The 22,834-nt window shown below is 45.7% G+C and overlaps 1 protein-coding gene across 4 annotated transcripts in view; it reads right to left on the bottom strand.

The window, feature by feature from the left end:
- The window catches only part of kcnc2 (potassium voltage-gated channel, Shaw-related subfamily, member 2), a 68,506-nt gene that overhangs the window by 5,978 nt on the left and 39,694 nt on the right, over positions 1–22,834 (bottom strand). For 2 of the 4 annotated variants that reach the window (XM_055905983.1, XM_055905982.1), the window contains exons 2-3: positions 6,080–7,019; positions 4,829–5,005 (exon numbers count right to left, since the gene is read on the bottom strand). In XM_055905983.1, the coding sequence (XP_055761958.1) occupies positions 4,829–5,005; positions 6,080–7,019 (1,117 nt within the window). Of the gene's footprint in view, positions 1–131; positions 846–4,828; positions 5,006–6,079; positions 7,020–22,834 lie in introns of those variants that run through there. The other 2 variants (XM_055905984.1, XM_055905981.1) reach the window with 2 other exon arrangements.

Raw genomic sequence — 22,834 nt, 5'->3', positions numbered from 1 at the left:
ACAGCGTGGCAGGTGGGAGCGACAGCGTGGCAGGTGAGAGCGACAGCGTGGCAGGTGAGAATGACAGCGTGGCAGGTGGGAGCGACAGCGTGGCAGGTGAGAATGACAGCGTGGCAGGTGGGAGCGACAGCGTGGCAGGTGGGAGCGACAGCGTGGCAGGTGAGAGCGAGAGGGTGGCAGGTGAGAGCGTGTGAATCAAGACATAGTCCATGACAAGTTCTCCCACCCCCCCACAAAATAAAGTGACATTTTTCTTATTTTTTATGGAAGCACGTATTTTCTAAGTATCTAAATATAGCAACATGTAAATCTCCCTGATTATGAATACGTATTTACTAAATGTTGTGGCTGCTACTTTTAGAGCCACCATTCAAGAGTCCTTTTATTGCCATTATTAAAGTACAACAAAACTGAAGTAATGGGAATTCAAAGTGATGCACAGCTGAGCTACTTCAGGGGTGGTCACCACGTCTACAGTTCAAAGCAACGTTTGTATGGAAGAGGAGAAGAGCAGGGTTAGTCTGTGGTCGAAACCACTAAGGTTAGTCTCTAAAGTAGCTAACAACATTCACAGAGTATATTATATGATTCCAGGATGCTACAGAGAGCTAACGCCTATGAAGCTGGCTTCTGTCGGGTGTTATGGGGGTAGGGGTGGGGGAGGGGAGTGTGCTCAGATGGAAGGCAAGCCTCGCTCTGGGCCGTGCCTCACAGGACAGATGGTATTGGGGAGCGGGAACGCCTCAGCGGGCACGGTGAATCGTAGGGTGAGGTCACTGGAGACAGCCTCAGGGCGTTACCAGCCAAGCCCGCTATGTTGCTTAAGCTTGGGGATTTCTCACAGCCTTCGGATGAGTGGGCGAGGGCGCAGGAACGGGACATGAACACACACAGGCACGCAGTCAAGTATTCCAAGTCCAAGCCAGCCACGTGAATGAAACAAGACAGGAGACAGGAGTGAGACAGAGCAGCAGTACATACATACGGTGATTCATGCACATATGTAGTTTCTCATGACACAGGTCAGACGGAAAATGTCCATTTAATTGAATATGTTGACAGAACTTTGCCTTAATTACTGCTTTTGAAGTTATGCCAATATGAATGTCTCATATAATGGCATCATTACTACGTTTTGTCACACAATTTATTCAAGCAATAATCTCATACAGATGTGTTCATATTTCAATTGCTAATTAAAGTGTTTATATATATATATATCAGGCTAAAAACTGCTTTTCATTCAGGAGCTCTAGCATTTGTGCTGATGTGTACAAAGTCTCTGAAATAAAGCCAGCATCAAAAACACAGGGCGTGCAAATGTAAAATAACTGTGTTTAAATGTAAAATAACTGTTTAAATGTAAAATAACTGTTTAAATGTAAAATAACTGTGTTTAAATGCAAAATAACTGTGTTTAAATGTAAAATAACTGTTTAAATGTAAAATAACTGTGTTTAAATGCAAAATAACTGTGTTTAAATGTAAAATAACTGTGTTTAAATGTAAAATAACTGTTTAAATGTAAAATAACTGTGTTTAAATGTAAAATAACTGTGTTTAAATGTAAAATAACTGTTTAAATGTAAAATAACTGTGTTTAAATGCAAAATAACTGTGTTTAAATGTAAAGCAAGATGATGAGGAGTGTGATGATTGTGGAAATGACGGTGATGATAATGGGAAAGAGAACGGCGCTGACGAGCCTGTAAGCAGGTGGTGCACACCAACTAAATGTACATTCATTTATATCAGCAGTTCTTTTTAAATGTCCAGACGCCAGTGAGAAACAAACAAACGACAAACCAGCCAGACCATTAACAGAGCTGGCCAATCAGCTGGCACAAAGACAGAGGGAGAGGAAGAAAGACAAGCTAATGGGATTGCAGCATCATTACCATACTGTAGATGGATCCATTTGTTTCAGCGTTTACTCAAAAGGAACGGCGCGCAAATGAGGCCGCTTCAGAACCAGCCGAGCTGGCAGAACAAAGGGCAGCTTCAGCTTGTGCCGACAGGTAGTGCCGAGGACTAGAAAGGACCTCATGTTTTATGCATTAACCGCTGCACTGCTGCGACCGCCACCGCCGGCTGAGGAGGCTGAGACGAGGGCACAGCTGGACGCTCGCCTTGTGGCACCCAACTGTTCCATAGCCCATGATGATGCAGAGTCGCCCTGTGGTGGGCATGGGTCCATGGGTGGTGGGAGGCCCAGGGATGGGTGGTGGGAGGCCCAGGGTTGTCTCATGCCTGGCAGATTGCCTCAAGACCCAGGTGGGCTGAGCATGGCACAGCACTGTCCCGGTCAACACATGGGGGGCTTTGAGGTTTATGAGTTGGTACCCCAGAGAGATTTACTGACTGGCTTTGTGTGTGTCTCCATGTAATGGATGGTTGAGTTAAACAGGAACACTAACTGCGCAGACATCAGAGCTGCACTAAGTCAATATCAAATCAATGAATCAACCATAACAATCTGAACCATAGAATGAATCCTAATAAGAAAAGACTCCTGCAACAGTTAAACGTATCCTATAGTAATAATGCTATAATTAACATTAACCCCAAATGACAGTTATAACCATTCCCTTCTACAATTACACACAGAGGAGTGGGTTGATTGCCAGGCCATACAGCAGACCCAGTGTAAGCATGAGATTTAGATTGCCTTCTGGAGAGGCAGTTCACTTCTGATAAGAGGCAATTAGCAAAAGCGTAACGGAGTTCCATATTACAGTGTAGAATAGATTAACACAGCATTAACTGGTCAAGATGACAGAGATAAAGCTTGGGAATTAAGACAGTGAAGTACGATTTAGGCCTAAACGTTCATTAGGCCCAAAATGTAATTTCTCATTCCAACAAAAAGGTTATTTTGAAGACACTATACAGTATGGTAGTGACTTCTAACTCAACACAGGCATCACCTGTACAAACAGCAGGTCATTCTAACTCAACACAGGCATCACCTGTACAAACAGCAGGTCATTCTAACTCAACACAGGCAGCACCTGTACAAACAGCAGGTCATTCTAACTCAACACAGGCATCACCTGTACAAACAGCAGGTCATTCTAACTCAACACAGGCATCACCTGTACAAACAGCAGGTCATTCTAACTCAACACAGGCATCACCTGTACAAACAGCAGGTCATTCTATCTCAACACAGGCACCTGTACAAACAGCAGGTCATTCTATCTCAACACAGGCACCTGTACAAACAGCAGGTCTTTCTAACTCAACACAGGCAGCACCTGTACAAACAGCAGGTCATTCTAACTCAACACAGGCACCTGTACAAACAGCAGGTCATTCTAACTCAACACAGGCAGCACCTGTACAAACAGCAGGTCATTCTAACTCAACACAGGCAGCACCTGTACAAACAGCAGGTCATTCTAACTCAACACAGGCAGCACCTGTACAAACAGCAGGTCATTCTAACTCAACACAGGCATCACCTGTACAAACAGCAGGTCATTCTAACTCAACACAGGCATCACCTGTACAAACAGCAGGTCATTCTAACTCAACACAGGCATCACCTGTACAAACAGCAGGTCATTCTAACTCAACACAGGCATCACCTGTACAAACAGCAGGTCATTCTAACTCAACACAGGCAGCACCTGTACAAACAGCAGGTCATTCTAACTCAACACAGGCAGCACCTGTACAAACAGCAGGCCATTCTAACTCAACACAGGCAGCACCTGTACAAACAGCAGGCCATTCTAACTCAACACAGGCATCACCTGTACAAACAGCAGGCCATTCTAATTCAACACAGGCATCACCTGTACAAACAGCAGGTCATTCTAACTCAACACAGGCATCACCTGTACAAACAGCAGGTCATTCTAATTCAACACAGGCATCACCTGTACAAACAGCAGGTCATTCTAACTCAACACAGGCAGCACCTGTACAAACAGCAGGTCATTCTAACTCAACACAGGCAGCACCTGTACAAACAGCAGGTCATTCTAACTCAACACAGGCAGCACCTGTACAAACAGCAGGTCATTCTAACTCAACACAGGCATCACCTGTACAAACAGCCGGTCATGACCTCATTAACAACCTTGATTCTATTTCTATTGTTTCTATTTGTCTAGTGTTTAGTATTGTTCTATTCTGTGTTCTTTAGTCTACATTTCAGTGACGTCATTTAGCATGCCATTCAAAGATAGAAGGCTTGTCGTGCACTTTGTCTGCTCTGTCTGGTGCTGCAGATGGATACCAGCTTTCTGATGACCTTTAGGGCACAGTGGTGGGAAGACTGGGTCGCCACACAACATGACCTTTCCACAGACACACTACAGGACTGCGCCACTGCAACATCCCCCTATAGCCTCAGGCTGGATTCCATTAGCAGACGAGGGCCTCTGTGTTCCTCCCCTTTCCTGGGAGGAATTCAACATGTGGGCAGTAACAGGAAGGAGACTTTTCGTAGGTCATCTGATCATTGTCTATATCTCAAGGGGTGAGTAGTGTCAACTGAACGTAGCAGTAGGTCTCCCTTATCACACAAACTAGACTAGTGGATTAGGTTTGGTGGCGTTATTTTAGTGACCACTACCACAAATGAAGCCCCACAGCCTTGAATGAGCAATGACAGAAACGCCCAAATGATTTAGTTATGAATCACCATTAATGAATGATGATTTATGAATTCCCAATAATGATGTAACAATGAATAATGGACATTGACATTTGCCATGCCTTTCATAACCAAACAAATTCCATGAAAATAGACACGTCCATGATGACGGGTGCTGATGCACATGCATAAAGATCCTGATCCAGAGGGGTGACGCAGTACCTGTCTTCCTGACCCCACCGTCGGCAGGGCAGGTGTAGTCACTGGCAGCCAGCAGGAAGCACGTCCCCCCACTCCTCCGCTCCTGCTCTGGGGTGCTGGACCTGCGCATGGGGACCCTCTCCTCTGTGCTGGGGGACATGGTGAGATCACTGCCTCCACTGCCGTCCCCTGACAGCACTGGTGACCGCAGGGAGAGAGGAGGAGGAGGGGTTAAGGGTGGTAGGGCGGAAGAGGGGGCGAGGAAAGGCAGGTTAAGGGATCGAATCAGGACACATCAAACAAACTCCCACATCAAGAGCGCTTGCCAAATGCCACGAGGACCAGGCGCGCTGGGGGACAAGGGTCAAAGGTGAAATAGACAGGACCTCAATCGATGGTGTCAGCGCACCTAGTGTCTGCCTATAAAAGAGCTTGCCAATGTCAAAACAAAACAGGCTGAAATGTAGTATTTATCACATCTTATAATCAAAAAGCTTAATTAGAATTAATCTATTGAAAAATTCCACTTTGAATTCAGCATATCATTTGATTGCACACAGCATGTTTAGAATAAATAGCCAATGCTATTGCCTGCATTTCAAATTACCCCCCCCCACCCCCCCCCCCCAAAAAAAATCTAATCTTCTCAACAGATTTGATCTGTGTTGGAATACATTTTTTAAAGCATGGCTAGTTCTAAACTTGTTAAATGTTAATATTTCACATCTAATAAAGCAACATATTGCAAAGAAACCAGCATGTGAATACCCTGAGGAATTTCTGGATTATAGTTAAAAGAAACTAAGGAGACAAGGGTCAACCCTCATTTCCATCAATATCAGATGTGTCAGAGTGATTTACAGAGGAACGCCTGCAGGAGGAAAACGGCCACCTACAGTCAAGTCACAAATGAACAATCCCTACTTTAAAACCTCAAGAGTCAAAGGCTTTTTCTGTTTTCCTCCAAAATCTTATTAGTGAAGAAATATTTCACAGCAATCATCTCTGACCCATCAATTCCTTTCGCATCATTCTCTTATGTCCGTGGCAACAGAAGTGCTAAACATTCTAAGGACATCAGTGGTGCTAGTCTCTCAGGGGGAAAACCTTGTGTTGCCCCGGGGGGTCTGTTAAAAGGCCACTGTTTTCCACCTGAATGAGATCCCTTATAGATTCTCCCCTTGCCCTCCCCTTCTGTCTATACATGAATAACCCCTAGCCCACTGACAAATTCCACCTTAAGATACAATGGTGGTATGCTGGCGGTCTCACCTGATTGGTTGCGCTCCAGCACCCTGCTCCCCTGCATGTTGCAGAGGTCCCCCTGGGGGCTGTTGCAGGCGGTGTTGAGGTCTACTTTGAGGCAGGTTGGGGATCCCCCCAATGCGACCTGGGGGATGTGCCTCTTCCTCTTCTTGGGAAGCTTCTGCTTGGCCATGGCCAGCGAGTAGTACATTCCAAAGTTATTGACGATGACGGGCACAGGCATGGCTATCGTCAGCACGCCCGCCAGGGCACACAGCGCGCCCACCAGCATGCCCGACCACGTCTGCGGGTACATGTCACCGTAACCCAGCGTGGTCATGGTGACCACGGCCCACCAGAAGCCGATGGGGATGTTCTTGAACATGGTGTGTTCGCCGGCCGTGGGGTCGTTGGGGTTGGCGCCGATGCGCTCGGCATAGTAGATTGCGGTGGCGAAGATAAGCACACCTAGGGCGAGGAAGATGATGAGGAGGAGGAACTCGTTGGTGCTAGCCTTCAATGTGTGACCCAGCACCCGCAGCCCCACGAAGTGTCGCGTCAGCTTGAAGATACGCAGGATCCTGACAAACCTTACCACTCTGAGGAAGCCCAAGACGTCCTTAGCTGCTTTAGACGACAGTCCACTCAAGCCTACCTCCAGGTAGAACGGCAGGATAGCCACAAAGTCGATGATGTTGAGCAGGCTCTTGACAAACTCCAGCTTGTCTGGGCTGAAGATGACACGCACCATGAACTCCAGGGTGAACCAAAGAACGCAGACACCCTCCACGTAGGTGAGAGCCGGGTCCGTCTCGATAATGTAATCAGGACCCAGGTCCGGCAGGCTGCCGTTGAGCACCGCCTCAGACTTGTTGATGATGGTGATGGTGTTGAATGCCTCATGGGTCTCCAGGCAGAAGGTGGTGATCGAGACCAGGATGAAGAACAAGGAGGCAAAGGCCACAAACTGGAGAAGAGGAGATGAGATAAGGAGAGAGAGGGGGGAAGATTAGAGAGAGAGGGAATTAGAGAGACTTTTGAATGTCAAATTCTCTTGTGTCATTGCAGCTCATAAAGCACAATACATACAATCTGGATAACCTTCTATTTACTAATTAATTTATTCACTCATCACACAGAGAGAGAAAGAGAGAAAGAAAGAGAGAGAGAGAGAAAAAAGAAAGAAAGAAGGAAACAGAGAAAGAAAGAGAGAGAGAGAGAGATAGAAAGGTAGGGAGGGAGGGAGGGAGAACCATAGCAACGTTAATTAACATCACCTTCATCAAATACAATACACTCCAGAGAGAGAAAGAGCAATCTATTAGTACTAGCAATAAACCCAGCCAGTGGCTCACTGGGACGTGGCCTGGCAGTCTTAATGCAGTTAAACCCGCTGACTGGCCCACTCATTCCCTCAAACCTATCGGTGAAGGTTCATTGATGCAGAAGGGCTTACAGTATTCAAGTCTTAAAAAACTTTCAGTCACTGTTATACAGTGTGTTGGAGTGAATGAGGTGTCATCCTTTTGAGTGGATGGGAAAAGATCTGTACAGTCCATTTGTTAGCCTGGTAGTGGGTACCAGTCTGTTTCTACCATCTTGCCACTCCTTTCCACCATCATGCCACTCCTTTCCACCATCATGCCATGGTTGGTTTGCATGACTGTATGGAGTTGGGAAGAGCTCAAACAGATAAAGGCTGGGTTTTTGTTCAGCATGTGAGTCACAAATTGTGACAAATATATTTCTAAAAAGCCATATACAAAAACAAATACTTGATTGATGGATCTCATTGTCTGCGTTTAAACAGGCAGCACAATTCAGATTTTTTTCCTCTCCACTATTTGGTCTTTTGACCAATCACATCAGATCTTTGGGTCATAAGACACCAATTAGTATGGAAATGCAGCCTTGTCCTCCACATTACAGATTTACAATCCAGCCCCAATGACTGAGTAGAAAGCGGTATAGAATTGTCGTTCTACACAGCACAAGCCCACATCCTCTGTGTAATGGACTCAGACTACCTCTTCAGGTCAGTTCAGATTGTCTCTCGAAAACTAGTCTGTACACATTGCTTTAGATGAGCAGAGTGGCACAGGGGAATTCAGCACATAGCTTAGTCAATAACAAATATTTCACTTGAATGTAGCTGAAGGCAATAACTACAAGAGGAAATCCTTGAAGTATACTATTTTCTAATACAACAGACAACAAAAAAACATTATGTTTTACATGTGGTGAATGTCAACCTTATATTAGTCCATAAAACCCCCTAAATAATAAAGCAATTGTGTGATTTTAACCAAAATATCGATGCAGAGAGAGAGAGAGACACAGTGACAGAGACAGAGACACAGAAGGATATATATTCCTAGGAATGAGTCACCTTTTAATTAAACATCAGCTGTTGGTGAGACACAGTGAAGGTTCTTTCATCAGTCTCTCTGTCTACTGCCTATACCTCTGTTTCAGTCTTCACTAGCTGAAATCTCTCTGTCACTCACAAAACATATCTCAGGGTCTGCACTGTGCCCCCACGGCAAAGTCAAGCAGAGACAGGGATGACTAAATAGCCCTCATTGGTCCTATTCATTAACCCCTGTATAACGATATGAGCTGAGAGTTGGAAAGCAAGTTCAGGGAGTGAGTGTTTTAATGAAATAAACGGACCATAATACAAAACAAGAAACACTAACAGAACACAGACATCAAACTGAAACAGAAACAATGATGCCTGGGGAAGGAACCAAAGGGAGTGACATCTATAGGGAAGGTAATCAGGGAGTGATGGAGTCCAGGTGAGTCTGATGACGCGCAGGTGCGCGTAACGATGGTGACAGGTGTGCGCCATAACGAGCAGCCTGGTGACCTAGAGGCTGGAGAGGGAGCACACGTGACACCCTGGGTCTAGTTTACTGACCAAAGCCCTGTCTTTATGGACAAGCCAGAGGAAGTGGGAGACGACAGGGGGATTGATTTCATTGGGACTATGTTGTACAGCCTCAGTGGCAGAGATTGTGACCTTTCTGGTTTACATGAATCCCTATCCATGGTTTTATGACTACAGTGAAACATTCAATGAATTAGTGTATTCTTCAGTGGAAGGCTTTCAGCTTTGCCCTTTAAAAGTAGCCACTGTATGTATGAATGTCAACAGCACGGTCGCTACACAAAACAATTTACTTCAGAATATCCACTGCATCACGTGGTTTTGACTTGAGCTCAAAACAGCTAGACCTGTTGTACTCAGAAACTGATTTCCTTGGCAGACAAACTTCAGTCTGTTTGACCCAGATGTGTAGACTGTGTGCGCGGGCGTATGCATTTGTGTTTGTATGTGCAAATGGAGCTGGGTCCAGAGAGGTGTACAATTGGCTCCTCTCCTCCCTCCATCGCTCTCCCTCCATCTCTCCTAGAGCTCAGAGGAAGTGGTTTCACACCCTCCCTTGTTTTGATTTGTATGCGTTTCTGGTAGAGCACTATCTAGGGAATAGGGTCCCATTTGGAAAGCAGCCTATGACTCATGCAGTCTCAGAATGTCATTCTGCACTCATGAAGTGTATCTGTGCATTCATCCTGGCAGTCACTGGTTGCATGCAGCCTTTCACATGTATTATGCATGTCTTTTCCAGAACGTGACTTTATTTTATTCATAAACTTTCTGTATTTTTTTCACCAGGACAAGTTCTAAAAAGGCAGCAGGCATCAGGCAACTGAGAGAAACTATAAATGAAAACCCATGAATTTACTTTGCAAAGTTAACAAGCATTCGTTGTTACAGAACCGAGGTACTAGCTATTTAATAATGGATCTCTAGAGCGAGCCAAGTGAATAGTCAAGGTCGTAACAGAACAGAACATGAAATTGTGAAGCACATTTACCATTTTGGAGTAAGAGGCAGGCACGGGAAACATACAATGGACAGAAGCTCAGTGATTTACAATGTGCCGCCGCGCCATCTGTTCCAGACAACATCTTTACTTTCCAGAGCTTCACGAAAGCCTTCACGTTTTTCTACTGCATCTATTTCAACATAATAATGAGCACTGAAGACAGATTCATAAGGCACTTCCCCCTGACCACAATCTTGTGCAACTTAGGCACAAAAACACCACTTTGACCAGAAAAACTGTGTGGCGGTATCAACAACAGCCGGGTTAAGTGTGTAAACTGTGGCGGTATCAACAACAGCCGGGTTAAGTGTGTAAACTGTGCCACGGTATCAACAACAGCCGGGTTAAGTGTGTAAACTGTGGCGGTATCAACAACAGCCGGGTTAAGTGTGTAAACTGTGTGGCGGTATCAACAACAGCCGGGTTAAGTGTGTAAACTGTGCCACGGTATCAACAACAGCCGGGTTAAGTGTGTAAACTGTGCCACGGTATCAACAACAGCCGGGTTAAGTGTGTAAACTGTGTGGCGGTATCAACAACAGCCGGGTTAAGTGTGTAAACTGTGGCGGTATCAACAACAGCCGGGTTAAGTGTGTAAACTGTGGCGGTATCAACAACAGCCGGGTTAAGTGTGTAAACTGTGGCGGTATCAACAACAGCCGGGTTAAGTGTGTAAACTGTGTGGCGGTATCAACAACAGCCGGGTTAAGTGTGTAAACTGTGCCGCGGTATCAACAACAGCCGGGTTAAGTGTGTAAACTGTGCCGCGGTATCAACAACAGCCGGGTTAAGTGTGTAAACTGTGCCACGGTATCAACAACAGCCGGGTTAAGTGTGTAAACTGTGGCGGTTTCAACAACAGCCGGGTTAAGTGTGTAAACTGTGGCGGTATCAACAACAGCCGGGTTAAGTGTGTAAACTGTGCCGCGGTATCAACAACAGCCGGGTTAAGTGTGTAAACTGTGCCGCGGTATCAACAACAGCCGGGTTAAGTGTGTAAACTGTGGCGGTATCAACAACAGCCGGGTTAAGTGTGTAAACTGTGCCGCGGTATCAACAACAGCCGGGTTAAGTGTGTAAACTGGTCTTCAAAATGGGGAATATCCTACTTTTAAAGTTACAACCTTACTAATAAATATCTAATGTATCTTGTCTGTATAACTCATACTATAACTTATACCATTTCTCTTTCTCCTGCCATTCTCATGAAGACAAAACAAGAAGACTGGCGGCCATGATGCTTCCTTCCTTCCTACCAGTGGCACTGTATTGTCCTCAAAGCGAGCCAATAAGTTTTTTAGTTTGTCTGAGAGCAAGTCATCATGGTCCGCGACGGGGCTGGTTTTTCTTTTGTAGTCCGTGATTGACTGTAGACCCTGCCACATACCTCTCGTGTCTGAGCCGTTGAATTGCGACTCTACTTTGACTCTATACTGACGCTTAGCTTGTTTGATTGCCTTGCGGAGGGATAGTGAATAGGGTTCCATTTGGAACACACTCCCAGTCCAGCCAACAGACAGTATAGTTATACTACTGAGCTGCAGCCGTAACGGATACCATGAGAGCTTTAGCGAGGAGTAGGACATGTTGTTGGTACTGTATAGACATCCTGGATGCAATTTCTACTTTCTAACATACTTACAATTGAGCTATAACTTTACCATAGGGAGTTTGTGAAAACAAATGCATTCAAACCCTGGTCTGTGAGCCACAAACTTGCTAACCCTCTGAGCTAATGCCATAGGCTTGGGAAGCTAATACGAGTCTTCAGGTATCCGGCAAGGTCATTCGTCATGTGTGGTTCACCAAACCTCTGTTACACTTACAATGAAGCACTATACAGCACAGTCATCCCAGTGGGGGCAAAAACCAGACGGATCTATCTCAGCCTGGAAACAGAACGTCCATCTTGGCTCCAATTCCACACACATTGCTTTGACTGCTGGCACAACAACAGACGTGGATGGGCAAACCCTGACATCAGTCCATCAGAAGAAAAACCCGATCAGGCTACTACTCCTCTGCTATCCGTGTCATCAACAGCCCGACACATTCGACCAATCAGAGGGCCCATTAGTCCTATCTCCTCTGGACACCCATCATCTGTAGGAGATGTAGGTTGCATCTTAAATGGCACCCTATTCCCTAGTCAAAAGTAGTGCACTATATAGGGTGTAGGGTGCCACTTGGAATGCAGACCTCTGTAGCCCTACCAACCATGGGGAGTTCAAGTCCAGCCTATGAGCCTCCCCATACTGCCCTGGCCTAGTGCCCAAAAGCCCCATCCAGCACTGAGCCTTTGTGATGTCATCTCCCACCAAGGGGAACCCAGCGGTTTCCGACATTAACATGGAATATTTTTTAAAACCCTGCTTTCCAACCCAGGGGGGCACTGTTTATCTCCTGCTTTCCAACCCAGGGGGGCACTGTTTATCTCCTGCTTTCCAACCCAGGGGGGCACTGTTTATCTCCTGCTTTCCAACCCAGGGTGGCACTGTTTATCTCCTGCTTTCCAACCCAGGGGGGCACTGTTTATCTCCTGCTTTCCAACCCAGGGGGGCACTGTTTATCTCCTGCTTTCCAACCCAGGGGGGCACTGTTTATCTCCTGCTTTCCAACCCAGGGTGGCACTGTTTATCTCCTGCTTTCCAACCCAGGGGGGCACTGTTTATCTCCTGCTTTCCAACCCAGGGGGGCACTGTTTATCTCCTGCTTTCCAACCCAGGGGGACACTGTTTATCTCCTGCTTTCCAACCCAGGGGGGCACTGTTTATCTCCTGCTTTCCAACCCAGGGGGGCACTGTTTATCTCCTGCTTTCCAACCCAGGGTGGCACTGTTTATCTCCTGCTTTCCAACCCAGGGGGGCACTGTTTATCTCCTGCTTTCCAACCCAGAGGGGCACTGTTTATCTCCTGCTTTCCAACCCAGGGGGGCACTGTTTATCTCCTGCTTTTCAACCCAGAGGGGCACTGTTTATCTCCTGCTTTCCAACCCAGGGGGGCACTGTTTATCTCCTGCTTTCTAACCCAGGGGGGCACTGTTTATCTCCTGCTTTCTAACCCAGGGGGGCACTGTTTATCTCCTGCTTTCCAACCCAGGGGGACACTGTTTATCTCCTGCTTTCCAACCCAGGGGGGCACTGTTTATCTCCTGCTTTCCAACCCAGGGCGGCACTGTTTATCTCCTAAAATGATTACTGTCGCACACAGACCCCCTTATCAAACATGCCATATGGAACATGGAGAATGCTGGTGGTGTCATGTAGACTGTATGGTTTCAGCTGAATGTGTTAAGACAGTGGATAACAAGTCAAGAGAGGGTTGATTGGTAGCACTGGTGCACCACCATACATACTAATACTGAATAAGATAAATTAATCATGTCAACCATATTTGCTCGTCTTGTCGGCTCAAGTTTCCTGTGCCTGTTCCAGAAATAAACAGTAGTTAAAACCTATATCATGTACCGCAGTTTCTGGATCTGTTAATTTACAAACGACATAACACATATGTAATTAACCTGCCAAATAATAGATTTTCATCTCAGCTGAATTCTTCAGAGACCTTGAAGAGTCTGGGGTTCATCATAAGGTGAAGCTGATGAAACAGTATTCCCAGGGAATATCCTCGGGAGGAAACAGGAGTGAATTGTCCCCATGTAACAATGAAGTCCCACACAAAGCCATTGTCACACACCCTGCCTGCTCTTGTCTTTTGATCAAGTGCATGGCGCCATGGTAACGGCAACTTTTTCTGACAACTTGGCATGGTAAAGTCGTGTTGTCAAGAGAGAAAGAGAGAGACAGGGAGAGAGAGAGCGAGAGAGAGAGAGAGAGAAAGAGAGAGAGAGAGAGAGACTAGGCTGAAGAGAGAGAGAGAATGAGAGAGACCAAGAGAGAGAATGGGGGGGGGGGGGGGTGAATGGATGTGTTCATGGCAGAGAAAGGAAAAGGGTTTCCCCCTCTTTTCCCCAAACACAAACGCAGCGGAGAAGAGATTTCTGTGCTGACAGACTAAGAGACAGTATCCATTGGGGTAAAAATAGAACAGGTGGAATCAACCTCAACTGAAGAGGATTAGAGGTAGAGAAAACCCTTCCTCTATGAGAGACATTTGCTATTCTCTCCCTCGCTCTTTTTCTCTCCCACTCTACGTCACTGTCTCCCTCTCACACTTACCCTGGCTTCCGTTCTCATTATGCATCTCGCTGTGACATGACAGCAGATGCGCTCGGGGAACCCTTCTAAAACCCCATAGCTTTTGGCAACCAGCCAGATACCGGGTCTAATAATAGCCTATCAAACATTTCCAGACGTTCTAATTTGAATAATTCATTATTACTTTCCCTCATAAAGTCGACGTGGGGGTATGAGAAACTGACAGTTGGATTCTTGCCAGGCACAATACTGTCAGTCCATAGAGCTTCACAGGGCCCCGCAACAATAATACTCAAAGCAGCTGTCCAAAAGAGACGAATTGTAAACTGCAGGCCTACACGTGTGCCCTACCATGTGTAGGAAATTAGTCGGAGAAGAAACACTGGCCCATTAGAGGTCAGAGGTCAGGGATTACATAACTACAAGACCCAGGTCATCCTGCTGCTGGGGCAATGACATCAATAGCGGAGACATACACGACAACAGCAGGTAAAAATAGACATAGTTCATGGCCTGCCCAATGGGGAAACTATTTGGTTGTCATTCATAGGAATGGTGTATACAGGAAAGGAGTGGTTCAAACACCTTAACAAGTACCAATGTGCAGTTTGACACGTTACAGAGAATGAGGAATGGGCATTCTGAACACGTGAGTATGTACTGTATGTGGCATCAGTGAAGGTCTTTCTTGAAATACCCTCCACATAGTACATCCATATGTTGTCATGCCAACATCACACACAACCCACTCTATACGCCATACTGTTCTTCATTCACTCATCTGGCCATCAATATTTCAAGACGTGCTTCTATCGCAGACATGCTATTGACTCCCCAGAGCTTGTATTTATGAGAACACGTAGCGGATGCATAAATATCCGTCATGACACAGGTGATGTTCACCGATGGGGGGAAACCCCATGAAGAGTGCATCACAGAGACATGACCGATGCATGGCGGCGTTATGGTGATGTATTGCATTGATGGACTGTCTATATGAGATGTAATGAAACACGTCTGTCTGTCTGCACTGCATTACTTTACATTTTAAGGGGCTCGGTGGAGATCCTTGTCCCAGAGACCAAAAACACACACTTCCTACTCATGAGCAGGTAGCCTAGCAGTTAAAAGTGTTGGGCCAGGAACCGAAAGGTTACTGGGCCAAATCCACAAGCTCACTAGGTGAAAAATCTGTCAATGTAACCTTGAGCAAGGCACTTAACCCTAGTTGCTCTGGATAAGAGCGTCTGCTAAATGACTAAAATGTAAACGCAAAAAGTATACCTATTCTATTCGAGTAGCCATTTGGTCCATTTGGCCGGGAGAGTCCAGTCCAATTGCTTGTAGCTACTTGAATGCTCTCCTACCAACAGCCTTGTCATAAAACAAGGAAATACTTAAAGGTATTCTGGTATTTGTTTCATTAGTCCATTGTTGACATAGTCCCAAATGTTTTGCTTGTCAGCACTCAAGTTTTCAAGATGTGTAACTTTCAAAATACAGAAATCAACCCCGTAGGATGCATTTTGCTAAAACTAAAATATAGTTTTTGGGTGGAGTTTTCCTTTAATAAAAGATAACTCTCCTCTGACTAGTCTGTAAAGTTCTAGTCAGGTTCCCTTCCTCCCTGATTATATATCAACACATAGAGAAAGCTGTGGCCGGCAGACATCTTTTGTCTGCAGTCTTCTCCAGGTAGAGAACACAAGGGAGATGAAAGCAGTACATGCTCTAGTTTCTTGATCAATAGTTTGTGTGTGTTTATATATGTGTGTGTGTGTTTATACACGTGTGTGTGTGTTTATATACGTGTGTGTGTGTGTGTTTATATACGTGTGTATGTGAATGTCAGAATCCAGGCTTTATTCCTATTTGATAAAACCTAGTTGGCAGGCATTTGTTCAGCCCTCCCAGAGCTTTCAGAATACATGAATATATTATTGTCATTTTAAAAACCTGCCTTGTCAGATGTATAACCCCCCCCCCCTCACACACACACACACACACACACACACACACACACACACACACACACACACACACACACACACACACACACACACACACACACACACACACACACACACACACACACACACATGAACTCAAGAACAGACACCCACGTTTACGTGTACACACACAAACACACACACCTTCCTCCCGGCAACTATTGATGAAAAATATCCGCTCCTCGAATAAATAGCTCTATAATTTGTCACTTAATGGACTGATGAATAGTTTGTTCCAGATTTAACATTATGCTTTTTTTAGTATAGCATTAGCAAAGTGGGTCACCCAAAAATAGCGGGTTGGGAGGAGGGTCAGCAGTACAGGCTGTCTAGGTAATTTCCCTTCCCACTAGCCCTGGTGCTGTTGGCTGATTGGCGTTGGCATAAATAATCTGTTTACCATCCACGGTGTCCAGGCCATCCGTTATGCAGCCAGTGGAGTGGATACTGTGTATCTTGTACCATCCACAGTGTCCAGGCCATCCGTTATGCAGCCAGTGGGAGTGGATACTGTGTATCTTGTACCATCCACAGTGTCCAGGCCATCCGTTATGCAGCCAGTGGAGTGGATACTGTGTATCTTGTACCATCCACAGTGTCCAGGCCATCCGTTATGCAGCCAGTGGGAGTTGATACTGTGTAACCTGCAGACCTGAGAAACAAAGGCTATGGAGGGAGGGAGGGGTTACATTTCCGCCTGGCTGGATTCCCCTTGCCCTTCCCTTGTTTGCTTGACCGCAAAGAGGACTGGCCATGATGACAAAAACATCTAGTGTGCATCCCAAATGGCACCCTATTCCCTACATAGTGCACTACTTTTGACACAACCCTTGACTAAATTACTGTTCAGCGAGCAGAGTTTTGTTTGAATTACATTTGCAAATGTGACATTAATTCAGAAATGTTTTGATCTCGGAGGAGCACAAACAATTATGACCAGAACCGGCGTCTCAAATCGATGGAGACATGCATTTAAAATGTAAATTCACATCCACAAGATTTAGTTGAGTTATTAGGGAGAAGCCCACTCCATTGAGCACATCCACCCCCCCTCCCCCAGTCATAAAAACAAGCTGCCAGACCTCTCCCTGAGAGAGCAGCACTGGGTCACTCTACCTGCCAGATCTCTCCCTGAGAGAGAAGCACTGGGCCACTATACCTGCCAGATCTCTCCCTGAGAGAGCAGCACCGGGTCACTATACCTGCCAGATCTCTCCCTGAGAGAGCAGTACCGGGTCACTATACCTGCCAGATCTCTCCCTGAGAGAGCAGTACCGGGTCACTATACCTGCCAGATCTCTCCCTGAGAGAGCAGTACCGGGTCACTATACCTGCCAGATCTCTCCCTGAGAGAGCAGCGCTGGTTCACTCTACCTGCCAGATCTCTCCCTGAGAGAGCAGCGCTGGTTCACTCTACCTGCCAGATCTCTCCCTGAGAGAGCAGCGCTGGTTCACTCTACCTGCCAGATCTCTCCCTGAGAGAGAAGCACTGGGCCACTCTACCTGCCAGATCTCTCCCTGCCAGGCTGAAACACTGCCCACCCGAGAGCCATGATTGATTTTCTAAACAGCTGGGTCATAATGCATTTATTTGGATGTTGTTTTTCTCTCTCCCCGACACCTATAAAGGAATTTAAAAATAGAATGTTGGGGTTAAGAGCAGATACGTATAATGCCCACGACGTGAAGTCTGTGTGATCACATTTTTCAATTTTAGCTTTGAAGCGAGAATAAATATAAAATCAGGACAACTATTAAAATCTGAATCTTATCGCACACACTGATAGTCCAACATATAGCAGCACTTTCAACACTTTCTCCTCTTCCTTTGACATGTAATCTAGAAGCATCGTTACTATCATCTATGACATATTATTGGGGCTGCGGCCCTGGCTGGAAGAGACAGATGAGGATGATGTAGTTGCTATGGTGATGCGGAGCATGAGGCCGCGGTTACATAAGTTGTCATTGAGGACGCGTTCTGAGGACAGAGGACAGGTGTGACGAAGCCTGTCCGTTGTCCCAAAGGCTAGCGGCTGAGTGTCATTACTTTTGACAATGTTCAGTCAACGTTCAGAGGACCTTATCGCAACTGCTGACTTTCCAGGATGGCCGGACACGGTCGGAAATGGTGGTTTCCATGGTGAGGGTCCCAACCCAATCACTCACCCAACTAAATGTTTTTATAAAGCTCTTTTTACATCAGCAGATGTCACAAAGGGCTTTACAGCAGCCCGGCCTAAAGCCCAAAGACCAAAACAGAAGCAGAGGCACAGTGGTTAGGAAAAACTCCCAGAGGAAAGAAACCTTGAGAGGAACCAGGTTCAGAGAGGAGGCCCATATTCTTCTGGCCACCCTTATCCCACCCCCAGGCCAGTTGATGTGACTACCCTGCACTTTCACACTTATTTATACACAGCGAGATGGACTCCCAGAGTTAACCACTACTATTCCACACAGTGATGTTGGCAGGTGTTTCACCACTAACTGAAATTTGACCCCTGTAGTATACATAGCTATTCTCCCTATTATATAAAGGTCACTAAGGGAATGCAATCCTTGTAGACAGCATCATGCAAGGTGTGAATTACATGGATGCTTGGTGGTGCCATGACAAAGGTGAAGGAATATACATTTTTTTGCATTTATAGGGATGTCCACATAACATTTATAAGCATAATGTGATGGCTTGATTTGTTGAGGGAGTTCTAACTTCCCAGCACTCGTGTACAAACCAGTCATTTAAACCCGTGGTACAAACCAGTAAACTACTATAACGGAATTATTTCAGTGACTGAAATGTCAGACAAAGCTCCATTGGAAAAAGGCAATTTATGCTCCAATTCGCTGCCCCCTCCCTCTCTTCTTACTTACCCAGCCTCAAGGACAAGAGATTCACACACCCTGGGAGGCCTCAGCCAATGCTAGCCCAAACTGGTCTGTGATTGCCCACCCATGTGTGCCGGCCATGGTATAACTATGTCTGGGACTCCCCTGTGGGACCTAAACATGGGAATGGACTTCTGATTGATGAGTAGCCCCTGGCTGAATGGAATATACCTTGTTTTTCCATTTGACAGAATCATGGGGAAATATATAGTTCACTAGGACCCTGCCCACTGAACAGCTAAGCAGCAGCGGAGATAAATGGTCCATACAATAAATAAATTATCCACTGTCAGATAGCAGGGTGCTGGGGTCTATACAGTATATCCTAATGGGAGACTATGGGTTCTGGTCAAAAGTAGTGCACTATATAGGGAATAGGGTGCCATTTGGGACGCAACCGTGGTACAGGCTTGTTCGTTCAGACACAGGAGACACACATGACCTCAATCCAGAGGTCATTGAGAGTGCATGTTGGGAGGTGTTGTATCTAAGAGAACAACCTCATACTCTACATCAGAATAATGATTGAATAATAAGATGCACATGAATGCACACCATATTCCCTGTTACTACAGAGTATTAAATGATGACGGCCTATAACTTTAAGAAGAATACATCACAATACTCATGCATGTGAACTAAACTGGACAAATCTAGATCTCTGTATATTTCATTATCAACAAAATACTGATAATTGATTCATTAAATCAACCAACCAACCAATAAATGAAGTAATCAATCAATCAATCAATTAACAAACCAATGAATCAATTAATCAATCAACCAATGAATCAACCAACCAACGAATCAATGAATCAACCAACCCCTATCAATCAATTTACTGAGCATTCTGTGTGGATATTATTAGTATCATTCTATGACTGATGCATTGTCACCTGTCCTTAGTTCTCCATTCTAGCACTGTCTGATTCAGTGGGAATTTATGACACTGCTCCACAAGCCTTAGATTACATTTGTTCTTCAAACAGGATCAAAGTGAACAGAGCGACAGCAAACTGGGGTTTATCGCTTCGCCATTGATCTATTCATGGTGTATCTGCTGAATTATTAATATCACTCGTGCTTACAGTCTGATCCCAGATCAGCACCAATTAGTGCACAGGTAAAAAGTGTTACCTAATTCCCTCCAAAAATGTTGGTTTACTCTGTGTTGCTAAGGCTGTGTGTAAAATGTTGATAACACTGAAATGAGCCATGTCTCTAAAAATGGTACTTAGAGATCCATTTGTATTAGGTGATCCTCATTTAGAGTCAGTCCAGGTAGGAGGTGCCAGTTGTCCATATCTTTGAGGGTCAAAGGATTTCCTATCATTAAGGCTACAGGTGACACAGTCCTTGCAATTTACTACACAAGGTGGCACAACCATTTACCAAACTGCATATTCATGAAGTAAACTGATATTCTAATTCAAATTTTCCTCATTGGTTTTCAATTTCAGTTTACTTCCTGCGTTGATTGAACTGAAATGCATGCAAAACATGCAGTGTATCTCAGTATCTATCATAGCTCTGGACTGTGGAATTCAGAACGGGAATTCCGTTAATGGAACGCCCAGTCTGGAAAACTCTAATGAAGAGGGATGATGGATGAGCTAGACACCCAGAAACCAGCCCAACAATCCATCTCCCCACCCTCCTCCTTCAATAATGGAGTTCACATGAAGACACTCAGCATCCACGCTACTGAGTGGAGCAGCGGTCTAAATCAAATCAAATCAAATGTATTTATATAGCCCTACTTACATCAGCTGATATCTCAAAGTGCTGTACAAAAACCCAGCCTAAAACCCCAAACAGCAAGCACTGCATCTCAGTGCTAGAGGCATCAATACTGACCCTGGTTCGATCCCGGGCTGTATCACAACCGGCCGTGATCGGGAGTCCCATAGGGTGGCGCACAATTGGCCTAGTGTCGTCAGGGGTAGGAGAAGGTTTGGCCGGGGTAGGGGAGGGTTTGTCCGGGGGAGGGTTTGTCCGGAGTAGGGGAGGGTTTGTACAGGTAGGCCGTCATTGTAAAATAAGAATTTGCTCTAACTGACTTGCCTAGTTAAATAAAGGTTAAATAAATAAAAAATCTATCAAATCACTCAAATGCAGAAAAGAAAAACCTGATGAAGAAAGATTCATGAAGATCCCTGTCACTGTATATAAGGTTCTAGGGAAATAGTGTGTCGTACTGGAGAGTTTTGAATGACTGAAAACAGTCCTGTGACATGTATCCTCAAAGTGATAAATCTTTAACTACAACGCAAATTCAATCTACAGGGAACGCTTCAAGTATAGCATCTAGTCATACAAAAGGATGTTTCAAACACAGTGCATTCAGATTAGCAGTCCTAATGATGCACTAACTTGTATTTGGTGCATTTTAATAAGAGTGTTTAGTGAATTAACATGCTTGCCTGACTTCTGTGCAGGCTGCCATGCAACCTGAGAGGCACAAAACGAAATTTGGGAGCAGCATTAGCTCGCCTCGCTAGCAAGTGCATCACGCAGGCACGCACTGGCAGACAGCGCACGGCCGTATGCATATGCCTGCCTTACCTTGCTCAGAGGCAGGCAGAGAGGTAGGCAAAAAGGAAGACAGGCAAATAGGCAGGCAGGCAGAGAGGCAGGCAGAGAGGCAGGCAGGCAAAGACTACAATCCCCTAGCGGATACATATCAACTCTTAGCGTTAGGGGGAAGCTATCTAGGCATTTCACATCCAGTTAGCCCAATTAGTCTGTAGGGAGCCAGGGAGCTCATGGAGAGCAGGGTAGAACAGTACACAAAGAACTATGGAGCCTCACGGCACCAATTACCAGTAGTGGGGGGTGGAGGAGTGGAGGGGTGGGAGGGGTGGGAGGGTGGGCGGGGTGGGAAGGGTGGAGATAGGTGGAAGGGTTCTAGGGTTCTAGGGGTGAAGTGGGAGGGGTGGGGGGTGGGGGGGTGGAGATGGGTGGAAGGGTTGTAGGGTTCTAGGGGTGAAGTGGGAGGGGTGGGGGGGTGGGGTTGGGGGGGTGGAGATGGGTGGAAGGGTTCTAGGGTTCTAGGGGTGAAATGGGAGGGGTGGGGGGGGTGGGGGGGTTGGAGATGGGTGGAAGGGTTGTAGGGTTCTAGGGGTGAAGTGGGAGGGGTGGGGGGGTGGAGATGGGTGGAAGGGTTGTAGGGTTCTAGGGGTGAAGTGGGAGGGGTGGGGAGGGGTGGAGGGGTGGATTAAAGGGCGACTGCACTTCTTTATTTGGCCTCGTTTCGAAGATTGCTCATTAAGAAATGCTAGTGGCCATGACTGAAGTCAAACGAAAGCTGTCTTGGTGGTGTGGTTTGATGTGGGTGTGTTATGGTCGTATACTGTACCCTGGCAGGTCCTGTTGTTTGTCCCTCTGTAGCAACAACATAGCCACTTCCTCAAAATAGTCACTTCCTTAAAATAGTCTGAATTAATCTAAGATAAAGAAATATGTAATTAATTCAGACGTTTCTGCCTAGGTGGCCTTAATGATGCAATTCTACATTTAGCTAAGGTGCTTGGTGCAGCATTTCTCATGTAAAAATAGACATTGCACTGCATACAGTCTATCGAGTAGGGAAAGTCTGGCTGCGTGCTCAGGACTGATTTCTGAGAACAATAACACGTCTACAACTTGTCAAACAAGTTGTCAAACTATCGTAAATTAAGCACAAGCTACAGTACACGCTTTTTATCAGTCCCCAAAATCTATTGCTAACTAGCTAAGTTCCAACTGTGTTTGTTAATGATGCTAGCAAGTAGTAGCTAACAGGCACGTTGAGCAGCCAGGCCACAAGCAGCTTATCAAGTCACTGGCGAG

The sequence above is a fragment of the Salvelinus fontinalis genome, chromosome 39 (genome assembly GCF_029448725.1).
Source record: "Salvelinus fontinalis isolate EN_2023a chromosome 39, ASM2944872v1, whole genome shotgun sequence".
NCBI lineage: Eukaryota > Metazoa > Chordata > Actinopteri > Salmoniformes > Salmonidae > Salvelinus > Salvelinus fontinalis.
This window is presented reverse-complemented; position numbering and strand designations above follow the sequence as displayed.